A 12,106-nucleotide genomic window follows, 5' to 3' on the forward strand; every position below is an offset into this window, starting at 1 on the left:
TAGGGAAAAATGCTTTTCTAAACTCGACAGTGTAAGAAAGTATTACAAATATTTGTAGTTTATATCTAGTCCTTCAAAATAGTTTGGATTTTGAAATACAGATGGTTATTTATTTTTGGAAGTTGAAACAAATAAAATTGGAGGCAATTTTGGGCATTATGGATGATCTAAAAGCATTTTAAGTAATGTAATCTCTTTAGCCTTGTTGATTTCCTAGTAATTCACTAGAGGGCAGTAGTAAGCAATAAAAGTTTTGTTTCTGAACAGGAGATATAGTCTTTTCATACATTTCCCCCCCTCCCACCCCCCAAATAAGTCTGAGGTTGAATTGAAAAGATTGTGTTTAAAGATCTTAAAGTTGTGTTGATGAAATGTTTTGTATAATGCGTTATGTCAAGCTTATCATAATCTAAATCTTATAGTTAAATTTCTAGGTAATTACTGAAACTTAAACATGCAATCCAAAAACAAGCTAAAAGCTAGTCAACCAGAACCATGACTATTTCTTTTACTTGCGCTCTTCAGACAATTAAAAATTCTTTTAAAAAATGCTGTATTCTGATTCTATGTTACCACAAGGTATTTTCAAGGACATATTTTTTTTCCCTAAAATCGTTTATATTAAGCTGTTTAGAAATTCAGTTCAGCTTTCTAATAAATATATGAATTTCATGTAAGGAAACAAGTTCATATGAATAAAGAATTCTTTTAAAATGATTTTGGGTTAAATATTATCTCAAAGAAATTATTTTATCAATTTAATAAATGCTTGTTATTGGAATAAAGGTAGGGAAAAAAGAATTGAGTAGTCCTTAAATCCTAACTGGGGTACTGCAGTTGTTACTAGTGTGGATGAGGAGTCTGTATTTTTCCAAGCGATTCTGATTAGCCAAGTTTGGCAGATCTAATGATAAAACAATTATACAGATTAGTAATGTTGACGAACAGTGTTATATATTACTAGAGGCTCAGTGCGCAAAATCCCATGGCCCTGCCCACCTGTGCATGCCTTGCCTTGCTTGCAGCCCCACCCACCTGCGCGTGCCCCGCCCACCCACCTGCCACCCTGCCATGCTCACAGCCCCGCCCACCTGCATGCACCTGACTGTGCTCCCCTCCCTGCACCCACCCGCAGGACTGAGACCTGCCGCGCCCCAGGACCCAGACCCGCCACACCCCAGGACCGAGACCTGCTGCACCATGAGACCCATTAGTGCACCTCCTGGTGACTGGTCGTTTGGTCGTTATGGAGTCATGGCCATGGCTTTTTATAATATAGATAATTGAGTTATAAGCAAGGCACATTTGCAAGTTAAGGAAGGTTTTCAGACATGGTGTAATGAAGCTGAGCCTGAAGGGCATTGAAATTTGCTAATGAAGTAAGGTGAGAAAATAGGCATTCTAAATGAGGGTACTGTATGTACTAAAGTGTGGATGCTGGATAAAGCCTGAAGTAGTGTAAAATTGGAGTGTTTTAAGAACAGTGAATAATACGGAGGTGTGACATAAGGTTGGTAGGGCTTTGTATGCCAGGGTTAGGTAATTGGTCCAGTAATTCTACCTTTCATTGAAAAACAATACCAAATAACTGTTCAAACAATCTTAGATGAAATTCTGACATGTAAAAATGTAGATGAACAAAGTAGATTTGCTCTAGAAAAGTAGCAGCAGGTCCCTGCATCACTCACTACCTGCCTTCCTCTCTCCTGTAGTAGCCCTAAAGACACCTACCCAGAATCCTAGAAACCACTCCCAGAGCACTTTGAAAACTACCCTTATTAGTCCTTGAGGATGTTAATTAGAGGAATGGTATAATCTGACTAGAGTGTTAGAGAAAGATCACATTGGATTATGTTACAGAAGATGGGTTTGTAGAAAGTGAGACCAACAGACCAATGTACAGAATTTAGATGACCTGCATTTGACAGTGGATTCTAAATAAGGGCCACTTTGCTTCCCAGACATGGGGAACAAAAGAAAAAAATAAAGAAATGGGACTACATGAAACCAAAGAGTTTTTGCACAGTGAAGGAAACCATCAACAAAACAAAGACAACCTATTGAATGGAAGAACATATTCGCCAATACATCTGATAAGAGGCGAATAGCCAAAATATGTATGGAACTCACACAATTTAACACTAAAAAAACCCTAACAGTCCAATTATAAAAAATGGGCAGAGGACCTGCGTAGACATTTATCCAAAGAGGACAAACAGTTGGCCAATAGACATATAAAAAAATCATCAGGGAAGTAAAAATTAAAACTGCAATGAAATATCACCTCACAACCCATAAAAAAGAATGCAATCTTGCCATTTAAGACAACATGGATAGACATATAGGGCATTACATGAAGTGAAATGTTAGAAAGAGACAGATACCATATGATTTCACGTATATGTGAAATCTAGAAAACAATATAAACAAACAAAACAGAAACAAACTCATAGATGGATTGTATATTGGGTGCAGCGTTTATGGAAAACAGAATGGAGGTTCCTCAAAAAATTAAAAATAGAACTACCATATGAGCCAGCAATCCTAATTTTTGGTATGTATCCAAAGAATTCCAAAAGTAATTTGAAAAGACATATGCACCCCTGTGTTGATTGTACCATTATTTATGATAGTGAAGATAAGGAAGCAACCTAAGTATCCATAAAGATGTGATATATATATATATATATAGTGAAAGAGGGGAAGGGATTTAGATGTTTAAATTGCTAGTTATATAAGTATTCTCTGGGATATAAGGTACAGCACAGGGAATATAATCAATACTATTGTTATAACTATATATCGTGTCACAAGGGTACTAGCTGTCGATGTGATCACTTTATAAGTTACATAAATGTCTCACCACTATGTTGTAAACCTGAAACTAATGTAATATTGCATGTCAACTACAATTGAAAAATTTTAAAAATAAATATTTAAAAATACAAAAGATTAAAAAAATAAGGCCCACGTTGTGAATATTGACTAGAGCAGCATATTTCTTGGGAAATAGTATTGAGTACTCAGGTTAGTATATTTAGTTACCCAAATCCTTCCAACACAAAATAACATACAAGAGGGTAAAAATAAGCCTAATTTGAAGGTGATTGGGAGGACAGGGAATTTACTCAAATTGGGTTTAATGAAATATTTTTGCCTTGGCATCTGGTTGTAAAAAGCAATATTGTACTGGCCTTGTGTTCAAATGATATGGAGAATTGGTAATAGTCTATAATAATGAAAGCATAATATGGTAACTAGACTGGAGGTCCTTCTGGATCAGGGGTTCTCAACCTGTGGGTCGCGACCCCTTTGGAGGCTGAATGCCCCTTTCACAAGGGTTGCCTAAGACCATCGGAAAACACATATATAATTACATGTTGTTTTTGTGATTAATCACTATGTTTTAATTATTTTCAATTTGTAGCAATGAAATTGGGGGTCACCACAACATGAGGAACTGTATTAAAGGGTCGCGGCATTAGGAAGGTTGAGAACCATTGTTCTGGATGAAGCCAGGGCTGCGAGGCAAGCCCGGGTCCTGGGTGCCTGCTGGCGGCCTGAGAGAATCCCGGGTGCCGGCAAGGCCTACTCCTGTACAGAATTCGGGCCTCCAGTCATTACATAATACACATATATATCAGACTCTTAAATGTTGTGTTACTTTTTTTGAAAATGGCATTTTTACCTGAAAATTATGTCATATAGGGTGTCCCCCCCCAAAAAAGATATATACACACACTTTAAATAATTATAAAACCAGTGTTTATTAAAATGCATTTCATTTTCAAAATTGCGCTGTCAGCTGTTAAAAGTGTGTATACATTTTGAGGGGGACATCCTGTATTTAAAATAATATTACTAAATCACATAATTTTGCTTTTTAGGCCTATGGCATGTCGGCATTACCTTTAAATCTTATAAAAGGCACTAGAAGTGCTGCTTATGAACGTTTAGAAAACACTGAAGACATTGAAGAAGTGGAACAACACATTCAATCAATTAAATCAAAAGTGAGTTGGTATCTTATTACAATTGGGAAGCATCAAATTACTTTGTCTTTGAGCTGCTTTCTTTTTTTTTATTGCTTAAAGTATTACAAAGGGTATTACATATGTGTCCATTTTTCCCCCCCGCCCTAGACAGTCCCCTAGTGAGCTGCTTTCTGATGTGACTTTGGCAAACATTTTTGACATTGAATTGTTTTGCAACATATCCTTCAAAAACCATGCCCATATTTATTTATTTTTACTTTATTTTTTAAAATATATTTTTATTGATTTCGGAGAGGAAGGGAGAGGGAGAGAGAGATAGAAACATCAATTTTGAGAGAGAATCACTGATTGGCTTCCTCCTGCAATGCCCCACACTGGGGATCGAGCCCGCAACCCTGACTGAGAATCGAATGGTGACCTCCTGGTTCATATGTCAACACTCAATCACTGAACCACACCACTGTGACCACACATTCACAGTTTGATGTTGACCTTTGTACATATGTGTGCGTTGTTACATTAAAATTGTTCGTTATTTTCTATTTGTATATTTGCCTAAGGAGTCAAACCCAACCTAAAGAAGTTTCGTTTCCTGATCTGCTAAATCTGATAGATTACTTTATTAAGACCTTAATGGTAAAAACTGTTTCATTTTTGTTCTGTTGTTTGCAGAGCAAAGATGGTCGACCTTTGCCAGCAAGGGATAAACACACCTTAAAACAACTTGAAGAAAGGTTACGAACGCTTAGGAAAAGAGAAAGGCGCTTAGAATTCATTGAAAACAGCTGCTGGACAAAATTTTGTGGCGCTCTGCGGCCCCTGAAGGTAAATGGGTTTTTTAAAATTATGCTGTCACTCTTCTTCCAAGTTTATATTGTACCTGTCAGAGAAGTTGAGTTCTGCTTTAGAGGCAATACAGCATGGTGCTCAAGAGCATTTGGAGTTAAAATAATCTGGTTTTGTCACAGCTCTTTCTTTTATTTGGTAGTTTGGGCAAGGTACGTAACCTCTCTGGACTTCATTTACTCATGTGTAATGCAAGTGTTGTTATATCAACACAGTTGTTAAATTTAAGTTAAAATATAGAAAAGTAATGTAAGCATATTTTGTTAATTTGTGCTTTTTATAAATAAGAGATCTGGGACTCACAATAAAATTTAGGAGCCCTAACTGAAAAGTAATAGACTTCTTTTATCGTTAGATGATATGTGGCGAAAACTATGTAAAAAGGTATTATTTGAGATGGGAAACCATTACTTTTTTTGGGTGGGGGCATTATTTGCTAGCCTTGAATTCTTGGAAGTATGGTACCTAAACATAAGTATCTAAATTGAGGCCCTGGCGGGGTAGCCCAGTTGATGAGAGCATCATCCTGATATGCCAAGGTTGGGTGCTCAATACTTTATCAGGGCACATACAAGAAACAGCCAATGAAATGCATATAAATAACTAGAGGCACAAATCAGTGTTTCTCTCTCCCTTTCTCTCTCTCTCTAAAATAAAAATAAATAAAGCTATGCTTATTTTAAATAAATAAATTGAATTAAGGTCATCATAATATGACCTTGAGTCTAAAAAGTAACTAGAACTGCTGGCCACAAATTTCTATATGTGCCCATTCTGTATTTGGCATTTCAAACACCAGGGCTTTGTATACCATAAGTGTACAATGCCAGTTGTAATTCAGAAAATGCAGTGCATAGACTGTTTTGAGTACAGTTGGGCAAAACGAAGCTAGAAAATGGTTTTTGGCTAATTTTTTAAAAAGATTTTTTATAGAGCCCCCTCAGAGATCAGTCAGGTTGAGTTCTAATGCTGCTTTGTCTTCCTCTTATAATTAAAAAGAAAGTGAGAAAATGCAGTGACTGCTCACCCCAAAACTCCTCTTTTAAAGAGTTTCTCAAAAATTACCCTGTTACAAAATGGAGGGACCTGGAGAATATTATGCTAAGAGAAATAAGCCAGTCAGAGAAAAGACAAGTATCACAAAATCTCACTTATATGTGGACTCTAATGAACAAAATAAACTGATGAACAAAAAAGATCCAGAGACATTGAAGCATGCAATAGACTGAGGTATTTCAGAGGGAAGCGGGGAGAGAGGGGAGGAAGAGATTAACAATGAATTTATATGCATAGCAGTGGACAGACAATAGTGCTAGTGGTGGGATGGTCTGGGGAGGGGACTGGAACAGGGGGCATGGAGGGAGTCAGTGGGGGGATGGAGGAAGGAAAGGGACATCTGTAATACTTTCAACAATAAAGATTAAAAAAAACCCAACATAATCAGTTCTATGTATCATGAGTTTAAACTTCTGTTAGAATACTTTTTTTTTTTTAATTCACCTTAATCCTTTTTTCCAAAGAGATTTGTCTTATAGTAGGAAAGGTTTGATGAAGCCTTCCCCAACCTTATCTTACTTTTAAATTGTAGCTTCTTATAAATATTTATAACCAATTTGTAACATTAACTGCCTTGTTTTAAACATGCGGTATGTTCCATTTCACTGAACATATGCTTAGAGGGATTGATTTTACCAAATATAGGTTCTATATATGGAACATCTACATTACCCCAAAAAGCTACTTTGTCTCCCCCTACTTCCTTGAGCACAGACCCCAGACAACCACTAATGCACTTTTGTCTCTATACTTTAGTTTTATGTGTTCTATAATTTTGTATAAGTGAAATAAAAATGTATAATCTTTTAACAGTTTATAGGGGAGTGTATAGTTTTTTGTCTGGCTTCTTTGGCTCAGCACAATGTTTCTGAGATTCATCCATGTTGTTGCATTTTTTTAAAAAGTGGTTCGTTCTATTTTATTGGTAATTAGCATTCCAGTGCATATCTATGTCACAATTTGTTTATCCACTTATCTGTTAGTGGATTCACTTGTTTCCACTTTGAGACTATTATGAATAATGCTGATGTAAACATTTGTGCATAAATCTTTGTGTAGATATGTGTTTTCATTTCATTCATGTTTTTTCTTGTGTAAATACCTGAGTAGATTTGCTGGGTCTAATGTTCAATATAGGTTTAAGTTTATAAGAAACTAGAGGCCCAGTGCACAACATTTGTGCACTGGGGTGATGTTGTAAATGGGGGGGGGGGGTTCCTCAGCCCAACCTTTGCCCTTTCGCAGTCCAGTAGCCCTCAGGGGATGTCCGACTGACGACTTAGGCCTGCTCCCCATTGAGAGCAGGCCTAAGCTGTCAGTCGGACATCCTTAGTGCTGCAGTGGAGGCGGGAGAGGCTCCCGCCACTGCCACTGTGCTAGCCAGCCATCAGCCCGGCTTCTGGTTGCACTTCCACAAGGAGAGCACACTGACCACCAGGGGGCAACTCCTGCATTGAGTGTCTTGCCCCCTGGTGGTCAGTGTGTGTCATAGTGACCAGCCATTTGCTGTTCAGTCGATTTGCATATCAGCCTTTTATTATATAGGATAGCCAAAATATTTTCTAAAGTGGTTGTAACATTTTGCATTCCTATAGCAATATATAAGCTTGCTAATTTCTTCATATTCTTGTCCACTGTTTGCAGTCATTTTCCTGATGGATATGTAATAGTAATTTGCATTTCCCTGATGACTAATGATATTGAACATCATCTTATATTCTTATTGGCTATTTACTTATATATCTTCTCTAAAATGCTTGTTTGGCCATTTTAAAAATTAGGTTTTTGTTTTATGAGTGAATTACAAAAATTCTTATGTATTCTGGATCAAGTACTTTGTCTCCTAATTTATGGCTTTTTTTGTTTTGTTTTGTTTTTTTTAACACTGTCATTCAAAGAAATGTTTTTAAAGCCTTTATAGAAAACATTTTATCCTATATTTTCTTCTAGAAATTTTATAGCTTTAGCTCTTGTATTTAGGCTGTGGCCCATTGAAAATTAATTTTATGGGATGGTATGACCTGCGGGTCAAGGCTTATTTTATTTTCCATATGGACATCACCATTTTTTTTTCTCAAGACTATTCTTTGCATTTTGAATTTCCTTGGCAATTTTGTCAGATCAATTGATTATAAATATGTGTGAGGGTCTGATTTGGACTCTGACTTTGGCTTCATTGATCTGTATGTCCTTATGCTAAAACTTTATTACTGGAGCATTCAAATCAGTCACGAAATCAAGTAGTGTAAATTCATCAGTTTTGTTTTCCTTTTTCAGAATTGTTTTAACTGTGCATAACCTTTGCATTTCCATATACATTTTAGAATCAACTCATAATTTCACAAAACACCCACAAGAATTTTCATTGGTATTACTTTGAATCTATAGGTAAACTTGGAGATAATTGATATCTTAATATTGAATCTTCCAATTCATGAACATATCTTTTCATTTATTTATGTTATCTTAAATTTCTCCCAGCAGTCATTCGTAGTATTAAGTGATTAGGCCTTGCAAATATTTTGCTAAATTTATCTATAAGTATGTCTTTATATTTTTACAAATGATTTTGTTTAATTTTAATTCTCAATTATTTGTTGCTATTATGTAGAGGTTTGCTTTTTATTGTACTTGTATCATGCAACCTGGCTTTAATATTAGTTTCTAGTAGTTTTATAGATTCCCAAGGGCTTTTTAAGTACATGATCAGGTAAGCTGCTAAAAGATAGTTTTACTTTTTTCTTTCAAATATAAGATTTTCAGTTGCTTTTTTTCTCTTACTGCACTGGCTGAAACCTCCAATACAGTTTATTATTTATTCATTTTGCTGTATAAGTGTGTTATTCCTGAGTACTGATCTAAATTCTTACCTATCTTTCCATTACCTAGTTCCAATTTAGGAATAATTAGTAGTAGGGATTCCTGAAGGGAATATCTGGGAATACAAAATTACTGTTATGTATTTGAAGGGTTAACATGAATGCCAAGAGATAAATGCTGCTTTTTTTGCTCAAATGAAATATGAAAATAATTTATTATTCATTACTACTGTGTTTGTCCACAGTCGATGTGATTCAGAAATAGGAAGCCACATGCTATTAGTGCTTTTTTTTAAAATAATTCTTTATTGTTGAAAGTATTACATAGGTCCCTTTTCCCCTGTCCCTCCATTGACCTCCTAGAGTCCTCCCCCTACCCCCAAGGCCTTCACCACCTTATTTCTGTGTCCATGGGTTATGCATATATGCATACAAAGTCTTTGGTTGATTCCCTCCCACCCATCCCCCCTCCCCCGCCTTCCCTCCTAAATCCCGCCCTCTGTTCCGTGCTTTCATGTCTCTGGATCCACTCTGTTCATCAGTTTATTTTGTTACTGAGTTTCCACCTACGAGTGAGATCATGTGATGCTTGTCTTTCTCTGCCTGGCCTATTTTGCTTAGCATCATACTCATGGAGGGAACTAGAGAGTATCATCAGTTTCTTTAATGGACAAAGTAAATTCCGCACTCTGTTCCGTGCTTTCATGTCTCTGGATCCACTCTGTTCATCAGTTTATTTTGTTACTGAGTTTCCACCTACGAGTGAGATCATGTGATGCTTGTCTTTCTCTGACTGACTTATTTCATGTTGGTGCTTTTAAACATTAGCATCTAAGTAGTCCTAGTGGAAGAAGGTAGAAACAGGTTCATTCACCCCTTTTCAGTGCTCTGTATATACTGAAGATGATTTAAGACTGGTGAGAACCCTAGCCGGTTTGGCTCAGTGGATAGAGTGTCCACCTGCAGACTGAGGAGTCCCAGGGTCGAGTCCAGTCAAGGGCACATGTCTGGGTTGTGGGCTCAATCCCCAGTTGGGGGCATGCAGGAAGCAGTCGATCAATGATTCTCTCATCATTGATGTTTCTCTCTCTCTCTCCCTCTCCCTCTCTCTCCTCTCTCTCTCTCTCCCCCCCCTCTTCCTCTCTGAAATCAGTAAAAATATATTAAAAAAATAAAAGACTGGTGAGAAACTCCTGATACAAAGTTTCTTTGAAGTTACCGTCTATCTCAAAATTTTGTAGTAGTAATGCCTTTTACTCTGTGCTATAATCCATGTTTGATGTATTATAAGATGTATTACATTTGGAAATTTGAAAATGCAAAGGTTGAGTTATATACGTTATTTTTCATAAATCATCTCCATTGCCCATTGATCTTGTGATTTCACATGGCCATGTACTCCTTAGGAGGTGCACGCCTCATTTCAAAAGCATGGGAATTCAGTGCATAGACTTATATTCTTAATGGAATTATATTCTTAATTTTATTTTCATTATAGGAATTAAGTGAAATAATGTATGCTCTTCATTGCCTTTTGATATAAACAGCTCAGAAAATTGCAGCTGCTATTGTTATAGTTCTAAAGTTAGGATTTTTCAACTTCTTAAAAATACTGTCATGTAACTCAAGGGAGAAAACTAGTTTTTTATTGAAGACATAAAAATAGGCATCTAATTAGACTAAGTTAATGGCTCCTTACAGCAGCATTTATATATACTACTGAATATATTTCTAAGCATAGTCTAAAATGTTCATTAAATATTTTATTAAACTTTCCTCTGACAGGAGGGCATAGTTTGAGCTTGTGCAACTAATTGGCTTTGGTAACCTATAGATTCAATAGGTTTTAAATGTAATTTGAGATTTTACTATATATATACACCTCTTATTTTACACACACACATACACACACACACACACACACTCCTCTTGTATTTGCATACAAAGTTATAAATTCATGTCCATAATTGTATCACATATATTTTTTTAAGACTTTTATATTGTGGTAAAATATACATAATATAAAATGTATCATTTTAACCCTTTGTAGTTTACATTCAGTGGCATTAGTATATTCACAATATTGTGCAATATACTTACTAATTTCATTCACTGTTCATTTCCAGAACTTTTTTGCCATCCTGAACAAAAAACACTCTACCCATTAAATAATAGCTTCCCATTTCTCCCCATACCCAGCCACATATCCCCTAATGACCTCTCTTCTGCTTCTGTCTCTCTGAACTTGCCTATTCCAGGAATGTTATATAACAGATTATACTATACTTGTCCTTTTGTATTTGGCTTATTTCACTTTGCATAATATCTTCAAAGTTCATCCATTGGTAGGTTATCAAAATTCTATTCCTTTTTAAGGCTGAATAATGTTCCACTGTATGTATATACCACATTTTGTTTATTCATCTATCTAATGGTAGAAATTTGGGTTGTTTTCAAGTTTTGGCTATTGTGTATAGCCATTGTACACCATGATCATTGGTGTACAAGTGTCTGTTTGATTCCATGCTTTCAATTCTTTTGAATATCTATCTAGAAATGAAGTTGTTGGATTATATGGCAATTCTGTGTTTAACACTTTGTGGAATCTGCAAACTCACAGCAGCTGCGCATTTCACATTCTTACCAGCAATGCACAAGAGTTCCCATTTCTCCACATCCTTGCCAACACTTACTTTCCATTGTTTTGGTAACAGCTAACCTATGGTTGTGAAGTGGTATGTCATGGTTTTGATTTTCACTCTTCCATAATGATTAGTAATGTTGAGCATGTTTTTATTTGATTTATGGTCATTTGTATAATTTCTTTGGAGAAATTTTATTCAAGTCCTTTGTCCATTTTAAACTTGTTTATGTTTAATTGCTGAGTTATGAGTTCTTTTAAATATTTTGAATGTTAATCCATTATTAGACATATAATTTGCAATATTTTTCTCCCATTCTTGAGTTGTCTTTTCATTCTGTTGATAGTGTCCTTTGATGCACAAAGGTTTTTAATTTTGATGAAGTTCAATTTTTTCTTTTGTTGACTGTGCTCTTTGGTTATATCTAAAAACAATTGCCTGTTGGTACATGCAGACCCCAAGAAAAACCCTGAGACTACCTCCATAAATGGAGGGCAGGGAAAGACTGAAGAAAGAGGCTGGTCACTCCATTCCAGTAATGAATGGAGTTTATTAAGGGAAACTCACATACAGGGCCTGTCTTGGGTGGCTGCAAAATGTAATGAAACCAGGTGCCAAAGGATTGTGTAGGTTAAACGCGGGGAATAGTCACTGGTACTAGTACATGAAAACTACCAGGTATAGGAAATTACATGCTTGACCAGGTCAGAACAACAACCTGTTTCTGGAGCCAGCACATAGCAGGAGG

The 12,106-nt window shown here is 36.1% G+C and overlaps 1 protein-coding gene across 1 annotated transcript in view; it reads left to right on the top strand.

The window, feature by feature from the left end:
• The window catches only part of LMBRD1 (LMBR1 domain containing 1), a 94,670-nt gene that overhangs the window by 43,214 nt on the left and 39,350 nt on the right, over positions 1–12,106 (top strand). Inside the window, exons 8-9 of the mRNA XM_006770339.2 lie at positions 3,888–4,013; positions 4,668–4,820. Of these exons, the coding sequence (XP_006770402.1) occupies positions 3,888–4,013; positions 4,668–4,820 (279 nt within the window). The remainder of the gene's footprint in view (positions 1–3,887; positions 4,014–4,667; positions 4,821–12,106) is intronic.

Source organism: Myotis davidii, unplaced genomic scaffold (assembly GCF_000327345.1).
Source record: "Myotis davidii unplaced genomic scaffold, ASM32734v1 scaffold803, whole genome shotgun sequence".
Taxonomy (NCBI): Eukaryota; Metazoa; Chordata; class Mammalia; order Chiroptera; family Vespertilionidae; genus Myotis; species Myotis davidii.